Source organism: Amyelois transitella, chromosome 31 (assembly GCF_032362555.1).
Source record: "Amyelois transitella isolate CPQ chromosome 31, ilAmyTran1.1, whole genome shotgun sequence".
Taxonomy (NCBI): domain Eukaryota; kingdom Metazoa; phylum Arthropoda; class Insecta; order Lepidoptera; family Pyralidae; genus Amyelois; species Amyelois transitella.
Genome location: NC_083534.1, coordinates 2,859,693 through 2,881,179, shown reverse-complemented (window position 1 = coordinate 2,881,179; position 21,487 = coordinate 2,859,693). Strand labels below are relative to the sequence as shown.

The 21,487-nt window shown below is 39.4% G+C and overlaps 1 protein-coding gene across 10 annotated transcripts in view; it reads right to left on the bottom strand.

Annotated features, from left to right (window-relative positions):
- The window catches only part of LOC106130062 (LIM domain-binding protein 2), a 38,596-nt gene continuing 17,109 nt past the window's right edge, over window positions 1-21,487 (bottom strand). For 2 of the 10 annotated variants that reach the window (XM_060953242.1, XM_060953241.1), the window contains exons 3-9: window positions 8,052-8,127; window positions 6,414-6,516; window positions 4,504-4,676; window positions 2,771-2,971; window positions 1,778-1,901; window positions 790-908; window positions 1-259 (exon numbers count right to left, since the gene is read on the bottom strand). In XM_060953242.1, the coding sequence (XP_060809225.1) occupies window positions 95-259; window positions 790-908; window positions 1,778-1,901; window positions 2,771-2,971; window positions 4,504-4,676; window positions 6,414-6,516; window positions 8,052-8,127 (961 nt within the window). In that variant the 3' untranslated portion in view covers window positions 1-94. Of the gene's footprint in view, window positions 260-789; window positions 909-1,777; window positions 1,902-2,770; window positions 2,972-4,503; window positions 4,677-6,413; window positions 6,517-8,051; window positions 8,128-11,840; window positions 12,226-12,447; window positions 12,594-13,598; window positions 13,989-14,015; window positions 14,034-14,076; window positions 14,204-21,487 lie in introns of those variants that run through there. The other 8 variants (XM_060953249.1, XM_060953248.1, XM_060953246.1 and 5 more) reach the window with 8 other exon arrangements.

The window sequence follows — 21,487 nt, the reverse complement described above, 5'->3', positions numbered from 1 at the left end:
ATTATTATCATTATTATAATTTATCCGTGTCGGCCTATATTTATTTATGTATATCCGCCAAGTACCAGGGCAGCGCGCCGGCGCAGGGGGTTCGTCAGTGCGGGCCGGGCGGCGTCTTGGCGGGGGACGCGGGCGGCGGGGCGCTCCACTCCACGCCGTCGCCCTCGTACTGCGTGTTCTCGAGCCGCGTGATCAGCCGCTCGTCCTCGTCGCCGAACTCGCCGCCCATTAGCGACGGCTCGCCTACTACCATCACGTCCTGAAATCAAAGGAAACATTTGCATTTCAATTCGCCATCACACCGGTCTCCTGACGTTGAGTTCCTTCTTGATATGGACTACAGTTTGGATGATCAGGGTCAGTTTTGGATTCTGGTCACGGGGAGATATAGACATTGCCTCCTTGTTCGTGGATAGCACCTTGGACCGTTGATACCAGTAGTTGAGGACAAAGTGGAGAGTAAAGAGAGTCAAAAGCAATTGTAAAATAACTTGAAAATGAGAGAATGTTCCGTGTGGTTCCCAGCATTAAAGTATAGGACCACTACATCTATTTTTCATGGATGTCGAACAAGGCGACTAAAAGATAGGCTTATTAACTTGGTATTCTTCTTTAGGGCGATGGGTTAGCAACCTGTCACTATTTAAATCTCAATTCCATCTTTAAGCCATACAGCTGAACGTGGCCTTTCAGTCTTTGTGAGACTGTTGGCTCTGTCTACCCCGTAAGGAATAACGACGTATTATATATGTATGTATGAATAAAAATTAAAGAGTAGAGGGATGATACCTGTGAGGCGAGGCTGAAATTTGGTCCGGGCGATCGTTTCTTGGCGGGCGCGGGCGGCGCTGCGTTTGCGCCTGCGCTGCCCTTGCGCTTGCGACGCTTGCTGGCCGGCCTTTGCGACTCTGAAAAATAATATTAATTTATTTATTATTTTATTAATGTAATTCCTTATTGTTTTTACCTTGAGAAAAATTAAAAAATTACAAATTTCTTATAGTATTTTCCTTGAGAAAAAACAATAAGAAATTTGGTACAAGGGCAATACTTATTTATTTAGAATATAATCTATTCTTAACATACGATTTCTCTAGAGACATTTTATTGGATACAATTTCCATCCAGTAATAGTTACAAACGTAGATCTAAAACTTCAATTGTATGTAATTTACAGCCATCAGTCGATATCTGTTTTGGAAAGCGCAATTGAGACGAACGCCAGGCGGATCTTTTTCCTGTGAGGAGCCCGGAGTTCGCATTTTTAAACATGATCCTAAATCGTGTTAGTCTTACTTTAGGATTCATCAAATCAGGATTTTCCGAGGGAGATTTATTCTATAAATTCGACAAGTGCGAAGCTTGGGCGGGTCGCCAGTTATACATATAAAAGAAGATGCTGAAGACCTAAGATACCAACGCACAGACCCAAACCTAGGTCTAGAGATTCGGAGTGTTAGTTCTAAGTCGCGCGACAAGGAGATTTCTCGAAATTCCCGCGGTACGTACTAGTTTCACCACCAGAGCATACTCTAGTAATAAAGTACCAGGGTGTTCTCTAGTAGAACACCCTGGGAATCTTGGTGTGTGGATGAAGCGAAGGAAGTATGCAGAGATCGTGGCAAGTGGAAGAAGGTAGTCTCTGCCTACCCCTCCGGGAAAGAGGCGTGATTTTTATGTATGTATATACGTATTAGTTTCACCACCAGAGCATACTCTAGTAATAAAGTACCAGGGTGTACTCTAGTAATAAAGTATACCAAGGAGTCATACTGACCAGGAGGCGCCACCATCCGCTGCCACTTTTGGAAGAGCGTGGTCTTGAGGCAGTCCCGAGGCGAGAGCGCGTACGCCTTGTGCCTCGACATCAGTTCCTGCATAGGTTCTAAGATCACGCATAACTGGAAATAAGAGAGAGAAATAATGAATACGCGAAACTGTTAGGAGGTGGTAGCGCCGTAGGATGTAAAGTCAAATTTTCACAGACTCACATTTATCGTTCACTCACACAGATTTTGTACACAGAAATACAACAGAGGGGTTAGTGCGAGTTTCACTCGATCATACGCGTCGAGCAAATAAACGCATTTTGTATGTGATTTGATCAGCGCCATCTAGTGGTAACGCGATGGGACTACAACTCGATACAAACTCGCGTTCACTTGCTCGATGCGTTTGATCGAGTAAAACTCGCACTAACCCCTCAGAACACGGCAAAGACGATGGCAGGCGGTATTATATGAAAACTTATAAATAATTTGTGCATTGGGCACAAATGCTGTCTTAATCCTGTCTCGGGCGCAACATGCCACGCGGCCATTCTAGGAATTACATATGTTGCAATACTGTGTAATTTAAAAAAAAACTTTTAATCTTGGTAAAAGTTTTCATGCAAATGAATATAAAGCCTTATCATTAAACAAAATTTGCTTCGACAACATGCAATGTAAAATAATATGGTATAAAGTAGATTTAACAGTTAAAGTATTTTATTTTGTTTTTGTCCCTACCTTCAGTTGCATCCTCACCTCTCTGGAGAGGAGCCCGGGGCGCGCCTTGAACATGATTCTGTATTGAAAGTCAGGTTTTTACAAGGACGGACTCCCGTCTGACCCTCCGCAACCTTTTCAGGGGAACTGTCACGGCTCCCCAACTTTTGGGAGTCATTCCAAATGGGTTGGCTCATGGTAAAAGCTGTACTAGCCAAATGTGCTTATTCTCTTACCCGCCTTTTGGGTACCAGGAGAGCATGGAGCCAGCAGAGACTCACCCTAAGATAATTTAAAGTGGAGTTGGTGATCCCCTGCCGGGTGATGTTCTTCGAGAGCTGGTCGAGCGCGGCGTGGTCGGGCGGGTGCACCGCCTGCCGCGGGATCAGCTCGCGGTGGGCGCGCACCGCCATGTGCCAGGACTTGATCCGCATCAGGTCGTCGAACGTGAACTCCAGTATCAGCCTGCCCTCTGTGCACACCTGGAACGTGACATGTCGCAAGTGAGATAATGATATTATAAAAATAAATATATCTACGGGACATATTATACTGAGCGAGTTAGCCTCGAAGTGAGTACGAGATATCAACTCAATGATACTATATACTATATTCATAATAAATACTTATATAGATAAACATCCAAGACCCAGGCCAATCAGAGAAAGTCTTTTTCTCATCATGCCCTGGCCGATATTCGAACCCAAGACCTCCGGTATAACAGACAAGCGTACTACCGCTGCGCCATAGAGGCTGTCAAACTTACTTACATATTATATACTCTACATAGTAAAGATTAAATTGGGAATGAATGAAGTAGGTAAACATACTGAAATACGCAGGTAATTTAGAAATACTCTTAATCTCACCCCCATGTCGCTAACTTAACATATAAAAAACTATAATATAATCTTAAAAAGAAATGTTAAATATTGTTGTCAAAGAGTGTGGCGCTTTATGGTGCCTTGTACTTTTGTAAAAAGAAAACCATGTTTCTTTATGGTGACACCCATTTCGCGCCACATTCAAATATCGAAGGCGTCATGTCCAATCCGCGCGCGAAGAAACTACCGTCGCAGAGAAACTAACTAGAAAAGAGTTCCCTTTCCGTATTTTTAGAAGAACAATCACAATATTAATCTTTAGGTAAAAACTATGACTTCTTTGAATGCATGGGACCATAAATATTATTCATTTTAGATTAGATTAGTTTTGGTGAATAATTTGATCAAGAGTCTCGGTTTAGTCACCCGAAACCCACGTCCTTACATGAAGAGATTTATAAATGTGGATGAAGCGAAAGAAGTTTGCAGGGGTCGTGGCTAATCGAAGACTGTAGTCTCTGCCTACCCCTCCAGGGAAGAGGCGTGATTCCACGTACAAACACCAGGTAATAGTCTACTAGTTACATGTCCTGATGTGAGTTGAAAATTTTTACCCATCACAAAAACTAGTGTTACGAGATACTAATTCAACAGTAACTTACTTTATTATAATAATGTAATATTGGAGGCCGACCGCGACTTCGTACGCGTGGAATCAATCCCGCGAGAACTCCGGGATAAAAAGTAGCCTATATGTTATTCTGGGTCTTCAGCTACCTACATGCCAAATTTCATCGTAATCGGTTCAGTAGTTTTTGCGTGAAAGAGTAACAAACATCCATACTGACATCCTGACATACTCACAAACTTTCGCATTTATAATATTAGTAGGATACATAAATATCCAATTCTGACGCTCCCCGGATGCCCTCTAAACTAGGACAAATCCGGGGAAACCCGGACGGATGGCAACCCTAGCCACGTTCAGCTATTTGGCTTAATGACAGAACTGAGATTCAAATAGTGACAGGTTGCTAGCCCGTCGCCTAAAAGACGAATCCTAAATTTACAAGCCTATCCCTTAGCTCGCATTTGACGACATCCACGGGAAAGAGATGGAGTGGTCGGTCCTATTCTTTTTTGTAAATGGTGCCGGGAACCACACGGCACTCGGTTCCGTGTTTCCTCACCTTTGTGAACATCGGCTTGCCGTGATGCGTGACCATGGTACAGTGGTCACAGTCCAGGGTGATGCTTGTGTTGTGAAACGACTCCTTGGGCTGTCGCATCGTGTAATACAACTCAGACACGCCGCCCTCGTATATGCTGCGGAAGTAGCGCGGTATCAGCGTCCTCCCTATCGCTGGAAGGGGACAGAAGATGTGACATTAATTGTGTTGTTGTTCCTCGGACACAGTGTATGGAACAGATTTGAGTGTTTGACTGGGCCAACTAAGATATGCACGAACGCAAACCGCTAGGTTAAAAATAAATATATAAAAATAAAATATAATAATATAAATAAATATATACGGGACAAATTACACAGATTGAGTTAGCCCCGAAGTTAGATCGAGACTTGTGTTACGAGATACTAACTCAACGATACTATATTTTATAAACATCCAAGACCCAGGCCAATCAGAAAAAGTTCTTTTCTCATCATGCCCTGGCCGGGATTCGAACCCGGGACCTCCGGTGTCACAGACAAGCGTACTACCGCTGCGCCACAGAGGCCGTCAGACAGAGGCAGTTAAAACTAGTGATTTGAAATGGAAGAGATTTGAGTGATTGACTAGGCCAACTAATCCATGCACGAATCCAAACCGCTGGGTTAAAACTAGTGATTTGAAATTTGGCTTATGTCGTCCGAGTACTGATAGGATTAGGGTGAACCTTTGCAAGATCATACATACATATAATCACGTCTATAACCCTTGCGAGGTAGACAGAGCCAACAGCCTTGTGAAGACTGATAGGCCACGTTCAGCTATTTGGCTGATAGAATTGAGATTCAAATAGTGACAGGTTGCTAGCCCATCGCTTAAAAGAAGAATCCCAAGTTTATAAGCCTGTAGTCGCCTTTTACGACATCAATGGGAACGAGATGGAGTGGTCCTATTCTTTTTTCTATTGATGCCAGGAACCACACGGCACCTTTGCAAGAATATTTATATAATAGTTTTTTTACATCAGGATAACATACATGCCAGAATTTTAATTTGGAAATTGTGTTATTTCTTCAAAAAAAAACCGAATTATCACCATCACCGCCACTCGCCTAAAGATGGCGCTGAACAGTTACTTCACGCGGACGGGGCAGAAGACGAGTCAACTCGTTTACATAACGCGTCACGTTCCATTTAATTTTAAACCTCACTTACAGGCAATTGTTTAATTGATGACATTTTTAATCCTGCCTCACATATAAATAGAACATACATACACACCATCACGCCTGTCTCCCATTGGGATAGGCGGTAACTATGGATTACCACTTGCTACGATCCTTGCAGACAGACATCTCCTGCTTCCTCCACACTCATTACTCTTTTCATGCATATTCATCTGTTCAAATTTTCCTCACGATGTTTTCCCTCACACCGTAAGAGCATCGGTTAGTATTTAAACTAATGTACATAACATAACCGAGGTTCCAGATTCGATATTCAAACAATCGTAGTAATGTACATAACATACATACATACATACTGTAGACAGAGCCACCAGTCTTGAAAAGACTGATAGGCCACGCTCAGCTGTTTGGCTTAGTGATAGAATTGAGATTCAAATAGTGACAGGTTGCTAGCCCATCGCCTAAAAGAGGAATCCCAAGTTTATAAGCCTATCCCTTAGTCGCCTTTTACGACATCCGTGGGAAAGAGATGGAGTGGTCCTATTCTTTTTTGTAATGGTGCCGGGAACCACACGGCACATGTACAATAACATCGAATATAATCATCGGTACATGGCCGAGGTGATATTCAAACCTGTGCCTTTTATGCGCCGCACGCATTTAAACCGGGCCTCTTACTGACTCGACCACCGACTCTCCACAAAGACACTCTCAAATTAAAGAGGTAATGTTATAAATACATACTGTATCTTTTAGGTCCATCTTCTAAACAAAATGTGAGTGTCAACGTCGCGTCGTCCTCGAAGAATTCTGTCGCGAACGCGTCCCACCATAGATTGTCGGACTCCTGGAAATTTAAACGAAAACTTTAAATAAACTACATTATAATTAGAGAGACTCTAAACAAAACCTATTCTTTTTTGTATTGGTGCCGTGTGGCTCCCGGCACCAATACAAAGAAGAATAGGACCACTCCATCTCGTTCCCATGGATGTCGTAAAAGGCGACTAAGGGATAGGCTTATAAACTTGGGATTCTTTTTTAGGCGATGGGCTAGCAACCTGTCAATATTTGAATCTCAATTCTATCATTAAGCCAAACAGCTAAACGTGGCCTAGTCTTTTCAAGACTGTTGGCTTTGTCTACGCCGCAAGGGATATAGACGTGATTATATGTATGTATGTAATTTGAGTGAAACGAAACAATTCTGCGGAAATCCTTTTTTAAATGGTTGCCTTCATTATAGTAACTATCTGCAAGCTAATTTATCTAAAGCTAATTTTCAAATACATACATAGATGTTATCACGTTTATATCCCTCGCGGGGTAAACACAGCCAACCGTCTTGAAAAGCCACAGTCAGCTGTTTAGCTTGATGATAGAATTGAGATTCAAATAGAGACAGGTTATAGATATGGAGTGATTTTATTCTAAAGAATAATGATAATTCTAAAGAATGCTCTAAGAGCATTCTCTATGCAAATGTTTATCAAAATTTGTTCACTTGTTTTAATAAACTTATTATTGGATTTACAAATTTGTTCATAATATTATTAGTGTTGTTGTGAGTGTTAAAATATTGCAAACAAGCTACGTTAGTTCCGATTTTATTAAAAAGATGGCGCCACCATCTAGTTTCAGTTTGCGTGAAACGATCACAGATGTCGCTACTGTCGGCAGAACGGAGAGCAATTTAAGACGACCCACCTTCGAGCAGGTAGCTAGCGCTTCATTTGACAAAATGCAAAGGTCCAAAATATAATCCAAGTAATAATTTAGACATGTAAAATAACGAACTATCTAAATTTTGATAATCATTTAATTTTACATAGGTACATCCACGTTGACACGTCTTTATCCCTTGCGGGGTAGACAGAGCCAACAGTACAGACTGATAGACCACGTTCGACTGTTTGGCTTAATAATAGAATTGAGATTCAAATAGCGACAGGTTCTACAAGCCCATAGCCTACAAGATGAATCTCAAGTTTATGAGCCAATCCCTTAGTCGCCTTTAACTACATGCATTGGAAAGATATAGTACCTTTTGTAAAATGCCTGGAACCACACGGCATTATTACAAACATATAATAATTACGAATACATACACACATGCGTGTGGTTCCCGGCACCAATACAATAAAGAATAGGACCACTCCATCTCTTTCTCATGGATGTCGATAAGCGACTAAGGGATAGGCTTACAAACTTGGGATTCTTTTTTAGGCGATGGGCCAGCAACCCCTGTCACTAGTTGAATCTCAATTCTATCATTAAGCCAAACAGCTGAACGTGGCCATTCAGTCTTTCAAGACTGTTGGCTCTGTCTACCCCGCAAGGGATATAGACGTGACCATATGTATGTATGTATAGAATAATTACCTCTGTCCTTTGTTGTAACCGTTTGTTGAGTTCATATACTCTGTAATCTGGCTGGCCGAAGTATGGCGCGTGCCGCCTGAAAGATACAGAAAAAAATCAACGTCAATATATTGTAGTTAACTTTTATGAAACGATGTTTTCGGTAATTCTAGATTGACCTCTGTTATCCTAATATTGTTATAAATTCGAAAGTTTGTAAGGATGTGTAAACTTACATATATACCTACATGTTTGCCCCGTGAGGGATGGAGATGTGTAGAAACACATCTCTATCCCTCACGGGGTAAACAGAACCGTCAGTCTCGCTAAAACTGAAAGACCACGTTCAGCTGTATAGCTTAATAATGGAATTGAAATTCAAATAGTAACAGGTTGCTAGCCCATCGCCTAAAAGAAGAATCTCAAGTTATGCCTATCCCTTAGTAGGCTTTCACGACATCCATGGGAACGAAATATAATGGTCCTATTCTAAAGTGCTAAAAACCACACGGCACCATGTGTAAACGTGTGATATAACCCGCGTGGAATATAACTTGAAATAACATATAGGATACTTTATTATCTCGACGTTCCCACGGGAACGAAGCCCCGGGATGCAGCTAGTTAAAAATAAACTATGCACGTTTGGGGAGACGTAGCAACTCCAGAACAGTGCCTCTAAATTATAATGTAATGCGGTAAATTAAAGTTATAATTGTGAAGTTCATGCAGACTTTGTTCAGAAATTCGGGCAGAGAAGCAATATTTTTTTTTAATTATTTAAATTTCGATTAAAACAATTAATAAAATACCATTACTGGTCTAATCAAATACCTACTCAATGTTTTTTAATTGAAATTTGTTATTTTTGATATCCAAAAAAAAATACAGTTACGCAGAAAAGTCTTAAATCAAAAACAATTTATCATCACACACAATATTGGATACAATTTTTGCCTAATTATATAAATACGTGATTAAAAGATATATAAAGGCTGAGGATGTTACTACGAACACGCGATGAAGAGAAAAATACAGCCTAAATCAAAATGCTGTGAAATAATTAATCTCTTATCTGTCGCTGTGACATTAAGCACATAGCCATAGAGAAAGGCAATGATTATGCATAGTTATAAAATCAGATAATGTAAACCTTGCAAATTTACGGCGGCATAATATAAGAGGCGGTGTCTCAAGACAGCTTTATTTATTACAAGCTGTGCCCGCGACTTCGTCTGCGTAGAAAAGTTATTTTAGACATCATTGAAGCCCTCAAGGATGAATAATATTCCCGTTTCTTTCACATATTCCACTATTTCTGTGCTCCTTACAGTTGCAGCGTGATGTTATATAGCCTAAAGCCTTCCTCGATAAATGGTCTATTCAACGCAAAAATAATTTTTCTATTCGAACCAGTAGGTCCTGAGATTAATGCGTTCAAAGAAACAAACTCTTCATACCTAATTTTAGTATAAATATATTAGCTTTGACCCGTAACTTCATACGCGTGGAATTGGCGCCATAAACGGACTAATTTAAATTTAACGTCATCTAACAATAAAAGCGACGTAATAAGCAAAACCTACAAAAATCAACGAATTTAACGCCACCCAGTTACAAAAAACGACGAATTTAGCACCACCTACTAAAGAGTACAGGTTATTCGCAAATCCCATAGGTACAATAGATTTTACCGAGATTAATGTCCTTCTCCAGACTCTTAATTATATATATACATTCGTGATTTTTCAAGACAATTCATTTAGTAGATAACCCGTGAAGAGGTAACAAACAAACATATAAACTCACTTTCGCATTTCGCACTATAATATTCTGGTATTGTTTTCTTACTGTGGTTCATCGATAAACGTTTAACGCTGAGAATAAAGTTTCCTTAGATTGGGAAGCCCTAGACGCCGTGGGTGACTTGTTCGCGATTTACGGTCTTCATTTCATTAGCCCCGCTTCCTATTTTCTGGACCATTTCGAACTTATTGAACACTTAAAACATTTATTTTTTAATTAAAATGTTTAATATCATCGACAGGAACATACATACATATAATCACGTCTATATCCCTTGCGGGGTAGACAGAGCTAACGGTCTTGTAAAGACTGATAGGCCACGTTCAGCTATTTGGCTTTTAGATAGAATTGAGATTCAAATAGTGACGGGTTGCTAGCCCATCGCCTAAAAGAAGAATCCCAAGTTTATAAGCCCTTAGTCGCCTTTTACGACATCCATGGACGAGTGATGGAGTGGACCTATCCTTTATTCTTTTGGTGCCGGGAACACGGCATCGACAGGAAACTCGGCAAATAAAGGCTAAATTATCATGCAAGATCTATATTTGCAAATTTTTAGTGTAACACATCACTAAAATTTTGAAGCAATTGAGTTATTGATTATGGTGTTGCTGTACCTATTTTAATATTAAAAGTTATAGGTTAATAACGATATGAACAGGTATTTTTAATGCAAAATGACAATACACAGTTTTGGTTGCATGCAATAACTTTGCTGAAATTTTCTCACTTTTGTCTGTAAAACTTAACTTTTGTGCCGATTGGTTCCCGGATCTATAGAATAAAGAAAAGAACCACTTCATGCATTCCCATATATTTCGTTAAAGGCGACTAAGGCTTTTATAATTGGGATTCTTCTTTTAAGCGATGGGCTAGCAACCCGTCACTATTTGAATCTCAATTCTAGGTACATTCTGACATGTCCTTCTGCCAAAAGTAAAAGACATGACATGACATATTTGGACGACGTCATACATCGATGACATAATGATCGTGGCATGAAATGACAGAGAACAATAGCTTGTTTGGCAGCTTTGACGAAGTTGTTTTTACAGAGTCTACCATTATATCAATAATTAAGCATAAATACTTCAGAGGTTAGTTCTACCTGCAAAGGTTACGGAGGTCAGATGGAAGTCGCATCGTGTGAAAACCTGACACACTCGATCCTGGATCCGTGGTTAAAGGCATACCCCGAGCTCCTCCCCAAGAGAGGTGAGGATGCAACCGGGACTGCCAGGAGAAGACTTCAGTGGAATAGAATTCAGAATCAATTTGTATATATATATAGTTGGATTTCGCCAGAAGTAGTGGAGTGTTCTGCAACTTCTTCACGAGCACTTTCGAAGCGACCTTTTTTAGTACCAAATGATTTAACCCAAGTAATCAATAACAAATTCACCTACCCTAGTACTGACTAGACTACCCAAAACAACTGGCAGTATTTATTGATGGAAAAAACTGGACCGGATGTCGAGCGTCGGTGGTCGAATCGGTAAGGTTAAAATGCGCGATGCACAGGAAGGCACAGGTTCAAATCCCATCTAAGTCATGTACCAATGACTGTTTTTAAAGTTATGTACTAATACGGTGTTTGAATACTATTACGGTGAAGGAAAATATCGTGAGGAATCCTGCACATTCAGACAACTGGATTTGTAACCATCATGAATCCAATACGGGTTAGGTTCCCCTGCAAAGGTAGCGGAGGTAAGACGGGAGTCACTTCGTGTAAAAACCTGACTCACCCAATCCAGGATCCAAAAGTCAAAGTTTACATATCCCGGGCTCCTCTCCACAGTGGTAAGGATGCAACCGGGACTAAAAGCCAGTAAGAAGAAGACAAAAAATGTAAGAAGACAAAAAATGGACCAGATGGTGATCTATTTCGCATAAAGGACGTTCTAGAAATATGTAGCTCCCTTATCTTTGCGTGTTCCAAGTTTGACCCCTACCGGGTCTACTTTCCCACATCTCATTCCCCGCTTTCAGAAGCACCTTTACCTAAAGTAAGGGTCCGGTATCGGGTGGTAAATCGGAGGCGGCAGCGGCGCCGGCGCGTACTCATGGTACTGCAGGTGCGGCGGATGAGACGTGTGGTGCGGCGAGATGTGGTGGCCGTACTCGCGGTACTCGCCCTCGCCGCCGAGCGAGCCCAGCGCCACCGGCATGTAGGCCACTTTGTCACCGCGCCATCTCCCCCGTGTCTGCTCACTAACGTGCAGTTACTAGCGCAATTCCAAATTTGATTTTTCCACTTTCTCTATGGTTATGTTCTCCTGGTACTTTCAGTCACTTTTCACGAACACAGCGTAAATTTCTCAATGCAAGAATTCTGTATAAACTTGTTTCACTGTATTATTTTAAATAGATACGCACTTTGATATGGCTGCAAGAATGAAAGTAGAGTTGAAAATATCGCCCAAAAAAAAAGCAAAACCTTTCAAAAACTCATAAATCACATTCGACCACGAAAATCTCGACCGCATCAAGAACACGACTGATAAAAAGCATTTCGAATTTTTCGCGCGGGAAGTGTCACTCTGGCGTAACGAAACGTAGTAAATCCCTTATATACTTAACATTGTTTCGGGATTATAGTTCCTAATACCTTGAATTAGAGGCGATAAGCTTCTAGGCAGCGGGCATGATCGGAGGTGTGGCAACGCCGCGTCAGCTGTATTGCTAGTAACGAGCGCGTTCCGAAAGGTCAACATCGGTTAGTATTTTTAATCCACCGGTTATTTTAGATAACTTTGTTTTTTGAACGTCAATACAAACATTATTACCTGATTCGGTGATAATTTATAGTAAAAACTGTATTGTTTCATTCATTTTTATAACTTTATTCAATTTGCTTCGATATAATATCGTTTCAATTGGATTTTTTTACTTTTTTTCACAACGTTTTTAGTGCAAACTTATTATGGATCGATGGCGAATAAATACAATAATTTTCTCTAAAAGAACCTGTCACATCTATGTACCTAAATAAAATTAAATTATTCAAAAATAATAAAAAAAAAGAAGACTATTGTTTTCACCGCAACAAGGCCTCCGAACGCAGTCAGCGTTGCCGCTCCGTGCGTTCGCGCCATACTTTTTACTGTTTCCTAGCACATAGAGTGCTCATTACGCCGGCACGCACACAGACGCCATCGCTGGCTGGCTGATATTGTTATATCCGTTGTAAGTACATACGGTCTACATAGTGCAAAATGTACATAATATATACATTCCACCAGCAATGAACGTAGCTATGTCGGTAAGCTGTGCTGCGCGGTCGGCACACAAATCAAACAGAAGATTCTATAAATAACTGACTGAAGGAAGACACTGTGTCCGTGAATTTCTAGCATGCCTTGTACAGGAAAATTGATAACGTGTAGTAATTAATTATTTCGAACGCGATGTTAATCAAAAATAAAAAATATATATTTATTTGATTTTACTTGCAATGTGATTTGATTTTGAACTCAACTGTACCTAAAAAGTAAATCAATTTTTCTTTTGTTTAGTTTTACGATTTTAATCATAATCATAAATCATTTATTTGCTTTATTAATTTTTATTTATATTCGAGGTTTCAAAGGTTTAATTTTTATTTCCAATAGAAGAAATATAGATCTACCCTAAGTAGGAGCGATATTCTCGAGAATCGTAAAACATGGTCGAGACAAATGGAATATAGTAAATTTTAAAGGTAGCTTGTTCATCGTGAGATCGAAACAATGCCCTCGGACTTAAAAACGCAACGATTACCCGCTATCAATAGTCAATAGTCGAAAACCGCACAATTGGAGAGATCGCTGCGGGATCCTTGAATCTTATCACCCTCCCGATAATGTTCCCTAAACTATGCCAGCGTCAAAACACAAACGACACACACAACACACCACAACTTGTCCTCAAACGAAACACAATTAACTGATAACAGGTTCTCAAACCATAAATTAGATGCACTGCGATTGCGCGTCGCAAAAAAATAAATTCAACGAGAACGTCAGACGTGTTAGCTTTCCGTCAGTCAGCGAAGAATGTGTGTCACGGCGGCGAGTCATTGACTCCGCACTAACGCCGCACAATGTACTAACAGCTACACGTAAACAGTACGACACGTGCGCCGGGAAACGCGAATAATCCTAGCGGACACCTAGGACGGCCGAGGAAGACTCCGACCTGAAATGTGAACATAGCGCAACAGAGCGCGAGGTTGCGGAACAAGCAAAATTGCGCGTACAAAATATTGTCTATCAGTAACGTGGCCAAATCGATAGATTGAAAAAATGACGCAAGAGCGACACTGCTGCGTATCGACGTTCGATTTTCGAAACTGCAGCCGTGTAAATAGTGAGGACTAGAGTTGCCGGCGCGGCGGCGCGTATACTGCACCTAACATATGTAATTCAATACATAACAGAAGTGTGCCGCGCTATGACGGACGGGTGACGGGCTGTCAAGCGCTTCGGTGGATCTCGGCCATCCTCGGTGTTGCTCGGAGATTCGCGGCGGCAAGTTCGGATATATTACACGATTAGATTATGTCAGAGTGATTAATAGTAAAAACCGGTTGCCGAGTTAGGTCAATCACATTGGCCGGTTATAATTCACAATAGACGAAAATCTAGTTTGACGACAAGTGGCCGCAGAGTTAAGGTCGTCTTGATAACGAAATTGAATGATTTATGGCAGAAGCAAATCTCAAATCGTCTGAAACGAAACAACTAAGAAATGTTCTGAATATTATCTGCTCTTAAACAATTAGCAGGTGCAACCCGGAGACACCCGACAATAGAAACGAGGAGATAACTCCGAACGCCGCTGAGTTTACAACAAATACAAAATTTTAAACAACTATCAGCCCATTTTCTAATTTTCTTCATGTAAATGCACATTTGCGTGCGCACCGACCCATCATACTATTGTCGGGAGAAAGTCAGTGAAAGCCGGCAGTACGAAGTCTGTAACGCCAGTTTGACGCTTCAATGGTAGAAGAGAGATTGCTCCGTTTTTGATTGAGTTGTTGCCAAGTGCTTTGGATAACACGGTTTGGTTCCTTATTCTTCTTATCATATCGTAACAGGATAAGTTTGAGTGACGTTTGAATTCATAGCCCTTGGGTACTATCATTATTAGATAAATGTATTTAGGTACGCCTGGATTTGATATGTCCATCTCTTATCTCACCGGAGCTCTGCCGAAAGCTCTGGTAACCTTCCCTCTACCTTTTTCGGACTTCTTTTAACGTCTCCACACAAGGCAGAATATAAATGTATGTCTTATGGCATCAATTACTTGAAAAAATAATAAAAATTCAACAAAATAATTTACAATAAATGGGAAGATGAATGAAACAGAAGATATCATGTGCAATGATGAAGTAAGACAATCAGTAAAATTAAACTATAAAAAAATTGTAAACGGAATGCCCAAAAAACATTAAAAAATGTGTCGTACTTCCGAAATGATACCAAAAATTAAATAATTATTTGCGAAATTATAAAGGTTAATGTATGATTGATTTTGAATACCGAAACACCATTATGATAAAAACCACAGTGACATTTCTGATGACGAACAAACTTCGGAGATCGATATCATTTCATGTAGAACTCCAAAAGAATATAACAATGCAAACTCTATGCGCACGTAGTCGCGGGAAAAGGCTAGTTTCAAAATAAATTCAAATATGGAACGCTGATCATCTCCTTATCGAAAGGGAGCAAGCGAGGAGGTTGTTGATTTAATTCATTAGCGCGACAGAGACAACAGTATAGGCGTGCAAGCGAGAGGCAGTAGCGATCGCGATGTGGTGCAGTGCACCTCGCGTGAATGAGTGAAAGGTACCAGTGTGCGAGCGGGACAGACTGACAGGTGACATTGGGGGTAGACAAGGACGGAGTCAGTCTGTTGACGTAGTAGTAGATGAGATAAGGGGCTATCAGTAATTTTGCGCGCGTTCGTATCGGGTTGTCTACTTGAAAGATCATTTTAGAGATTCAGTATTTGACCGCTTGTACTCGCATGCACTTCTCTGTGTGGCCAAATAGAGAAAAGAATAACCCTAAAAGGAAAATTTATTACTTGACTACCATAGTGCACATCTGTCACCATTTGACAACATGGGTCAAATCGTGACGAGAATAAACCCAATTAAAATTATTTGCACTTCACTTTTAAAATTATTCAGTTAGTCCCTAGCAATGATTTTAAAAAATTTAGCATTTTGTACAAAATTATAGAATTAAAAAAAAATAAAGAAAAATAACCAGACTTCTTGCAGCCACCTAAAGGATTTGATTTTAATGTAAACTGTGGATTGCGGAAATCTATATTAATATTATAAAGCTGAAAAGTTTGTTTTTTTGAACGCGCTAATCTCAAGAACTACTACTGGTTCGAATTTAAATATTATTTTTACATTGAATAGACCATTTATCGAGGAAGGCTTTAGGCTATACAACATCACGCTGCAACTATGGAGGAGGAGCGAAGAAATAATGGAATATGTGAAAAAAAAACGGGGAAATTTATTTTTTCTTGAGGGCTTCAATAATGCCCAAAATAACTATTCTACGCGGACGAAGTCGCGAGCACAGCTAGTCTTTTATAACTATTTAAGAAATTTGTAGCGGGAGCGATGATTCGGCTCGACCGCCACCAAAGGGAAGACCTTCCGCCAGGCTGGGTGTTATGCCTGCCATAAACGATTATTACTCCAGTTGTGTGTTCACTTTTTTCTTTTGTTATCACACAATAAAAACTTATAGTTCAGGTAGTTTCGGTAATGGCCGACAGCAACAAGCCAAACAAAATTCAAATACAAAACCTTTATAGGTTTTGGGAAACAGTGTTTCTTATCTTTCCTCGACTTATTAATATTCCCTTAGAATTAACGATAAACGACTATTCACGTGAGGGGAACAAACGAACCAAATTCTTATTTTCCTAAACAAATTCGTCAAAAAATCTTTAGGACAATTACGAAATAATATTATTTAAGCCGAAAATCCTTGATTAAGTTGCTCGTCCGAGTCACTAACGCCACTAGAACGAGGCATGGAACCCTCAACACGTGGAGCCCTTACACACACATACACAGTTTATTATTACGAGCGCGCGACTCACACAAGGATCGTGTGAAAAATATTTTCCCGCGTATATGTGCAACTGGCTTTAACCCTGATTCTCTTGTGTGGGAATTACATACATACATACATATAATCACGTCTATATCCCTTGCGGGGTAGACAGAGCCAACAGTCTTGAAAAGACTGATAGATAGGCCACGTTCAGCTGTTTAGCTTTATGATGGAATTGAGATACAAATAGTGACAGGTTGCTAGCCTATCGCCTAAAAGAAGAATCCCTAGTTTATAAGCCTATCCCTTAGTCGCCTTTTACGACATCCATGAGAACGAGATGGAGTGGTCCAATTCTATTTTTTTAAATTGGTGCCGGGAACCACACGGCACGGCATGTGTGGGAATTTCGAGATGAAAATCATATTCATATGGATACTATGGCCTATTGCCGCAATGGTGACCTGCTTGCCTTTAAACCTTCGGACGCGAACAGGTTATGGTGGCAAATAATACATACATCTTTATCCCTTACGGGGTAGACAGAGCCAGCAGTGTTGGACGGCCACGGGCCAGCTGTACGGCTTAATGATGAAATATAGATTCCAAATGTGGAATATGTTAGAAGAAAATGCTGCAGTGCAGTTTGTTACCGCTTCTTCTGCACTGACGCCTTGGAAGCGGCAGTAAACTTAGTTTTAAGTAATTTATTTGACGTTAACCAATGTTATTAAACCATACGTTTTGACAATTATTAGGCGATATGAAGTATCCTATAATAATGAATAAAAATTTTGAATTTGAATTGAATTTGAAGTTATTTTAGAATTTCCCAACTAACATTATTCCCTTAAAATTAGACCCTGTGGCTCAACCAAAATTCAACTACATTTATTTTATAAGAGGAGCTAGACACATAAAGCAGCGTACGCGCAAGCGACAACTTAACTGGGCGTGGTGAATGGGCACGTCACGTAGTTATCTTTTACAGGTATGATAATAAAAATAATTTATGAAAACTTCATGATTTTTAGGATAGCAGGTATATTTTTGCCCGAACACTTTTGTACTTATCTTTAGTGGTGATGGGTGAGTGATAAAGATTTTGTTATTGTTATTACTATTACTTACATATAAATTACATACGCTTCCGTAAGTATTTCCAGAAAAAGTAGCCTACGTTAGTCATGAAGACGTCCCTTCTATAGGCCTATCAGCACATAGGTATGTATAACAGTGCCGGCAGTGGAGAAGAAGTCTAGAGAAGAGTAGCCAGAAGTTTTGAGTTTATTGGTTACAAACAAAAATACATTTTTTTCCCCTTTTTATAATATTTATATGGATAAACGTATATATTTGACGGCCTCTGTGGCCCAGCGGTAGTACACTTGTCTGTGACATAGGATGCCGGCCAGGGCATGATGAGAAAAGAACTTTTTCTGATTGGCAGGGTTTTGGATGTTTATCTATATAAGTATTTATTATAAAATAAAGTATCGTTGAGTTAGTATCTCGTAATACAAGTCCCGAACTTACTTCGAGGCTAACTCAATCTGTGTAATTTGTCCCGTATACATATATTTATTTATTTCTTGTATTTAAGAATGAAGAAAATCTATCAAAAATTACCATTTTTTTGGATTGAACATGCTTGTGCTTCTTACAGTGCCTCAGAATCTCGATTCCCCAATTATGACCTGCTAAACACGGCCTATGAATCTCGGGACCACAGACTCTAGTCCACCCCGACTTTGGAATAAATAACTAATTTGTATTGTTTGCATTCGTTCTCAATTTTGTCGCTTGATTTCCAATTGATATTTTAAATCGCTCCTAATTAAATGGGATTATATTGATACTGAACAGTTTTTACAAATTCCAGTCTAATTTACTGTCAGGTCCTGCGAAGCATCTTCACTTGTAATTTATATATTTGTTTTCTTTTTTCACCTTTTTTCCTGTTGTTTGATTAATGTCTTGTATAGCATGTAACTATTAACTCCTGTAAACTTATTGTCGGCTACTTTTAACGTTATATATATGTTCTATAACATTGGTTACCATAGGACAGGCATGTTGCCTAGTGTGGGACCAATTGTATAACCAATTGTAGCAAACCTAAATGTTAATAAATAAATTTCATTTCATTTCATTCCATTTCAATTTCATTTCATTTCATTTCATTTCATTTGTAAAGTTTGGTTTGTAAAGTTACCTGTTACCTTTACCATTCTATTTCCTACATCCTGGCTTTAGACCCGGTTGCATCCTCACCACTCCGGAGAGGAGCCCGGTGTATGCCTTTGACCACGGATCCTAGATTGGGTGAGTCAGACTTTAACAAGACTACCATCTGACCAGCGCAACCTTAGCAGGGGAACCCGACCAGTATTGGAACGTTAAGTTAAAAAAAAAAGAATTATGTTAAAAATATTTTACTTAAATGTTAAAAACTGCTTACACGAAGACAAGTGCACCATTGATTTTTCATTTACATGTGAAATGAGAGCGGCATATCTGCCTCGCGCGGGTGCGAGCGGGACGGAATATTTTATTAATAGGGGTGTTCAAATCGACAGTGTGCCCCTCCGTCAGCGTTTTTGGACCGCCAAGCTGAGTTCAAAATTTTGGATTGATAATATTGTTACTTCATTTCTACATACAAAAATATAATAACATTTATATCCCTTGCGGGTTAGACAGAGCCAACAGTCTTGAAAAGACTGAAAGGCCACGTTTGACTTAATGATAGAATTAATTTAAAAAAAAATAGTGACAAGTTACTCACCCATCGCCTAAAAGAAGCATCCAGAGTTTATAAGCCTATTAGTACTACTATTCTATGATAGATGTTTCATTTGCTGTCATGGATGTCGTAAAAGGCGACTAAGGGATAGGCTTATAAACTTGGGATTCTTTTTTTACGCGATAAGCTAGAATAGAATAGAATAGAATAGAATAGAATAGAATAGAATAGAATAGATTTATTTTCAAAATTGGATACAAGGTATCACTTATTGACGTCACATAACTTAAATCTAATTATAACTACTACCGCTTCCAAAGCGCATGTGTAGAAGAAGCGGCGGAACAAACTACACTGCAGCATTTTCATAGGACGTCAATTTACAAATATAGATCTCTTAAATCAAAATCGTGGACGAATGCACATTGTCTACATTAAAAAACATGTATGAATGTAGAACTGATTATGTCAATACGAATATTTCGTCAAATAAAATAAATATAAAATAAAATATGTACATACTGTACAAATTATGTCAAGATCATGTCAAAATACACAAGAATTAAGAGGCTATTATGTCCAGCTCGGGCCACACATGTTTATCATTAATATAATCATCCGTGCTGTAATAGGCTTTCCTACAAAGCTCAACTTTAATATACTGTTTGAATTTTCTATCATTCATTTCAAGAACACTTTTTGGTAATTTATTATAAAATCTTATACAATTAATCAGAAATGATTTCCCTACCTTAGCCAGCCGATGTGCTGGGATCGACAACTTGTAATTGTTCCGCAGTGATCTACTAGTACATTCACCTACTTTTTTGAAAGAGTCTAAGTTTTTCCTAACATGCATGATGTTATCGAATATGTATTGGGAGGGCAAAGTTAAAATATTTAGGTTTTTGAAAAAATCTCTAAGGGAATCTCTTTGTTTAAGACCGTAGATATATCGAATTGCCCTTTTTTGTAAAATGAAAATAGTTTGTATGTCTGCTGCTGATCCCCAAAGCAGTAGACCATATGACATTAAACTATGAAAATAACTAAAATATACTAGCTTAGCAGTTGCCACATCCGTCAAATGCCTAATACGACGAATAGCGTATGCTGCAGAACTAAGCCTTTTAGAAAGTTTTAAAATGTGAGCATGCCATTTCAAATTTGAATCTAATGTTATTCCTAAGAAAGTAGTACTATCAACAAAATCTAATCTTTTACTACTTATACTAATATCCACATTTGCCTGCCGCACATTGGGAAGTGTAAACTTAATGCATTGGGTCTTATTTGCATTTAACAATAAGTTGTTGATTGTAAACCAGTTAGAGATGGCGGCTAAAGTGCTATTCACATCATCACAGATTTCGCTACGGCGGTTCATTTTAAAAATTAGTGACGTATCATCTGCAAACAACACGATGCCAGTCTGTTTCTCAATCATGCAAGGCAGGTCGTTGATATATATCAGAAAGAGAAAAGGTCCCAAAATGGAACCTTGCGGTACCCCAATTTTTACCGTCGCTCCTTTCGATTTTGTATTATTTAAATCTACCGTCTGTAATCTATCACTAAGATATGATTTAATTAGTTCAACGGCAGCAGTATCGAACCCGTAATGAGCGAGCTTGAGCAGAAGAGTTCTATGATTTACGCAATCAAATGCTTTGGTCAGATCGCAAAACACTCCGATGGCATCCTGTGAGTCTTCCCATGCATTGAGAATATGAGTGACAAGAGCCACACCTGCATCTGTTGTACATTTCCCCTCAGTAAAGCCGTATTGCTGACTATGAAATAATTTATTAGACTTAAAGTAA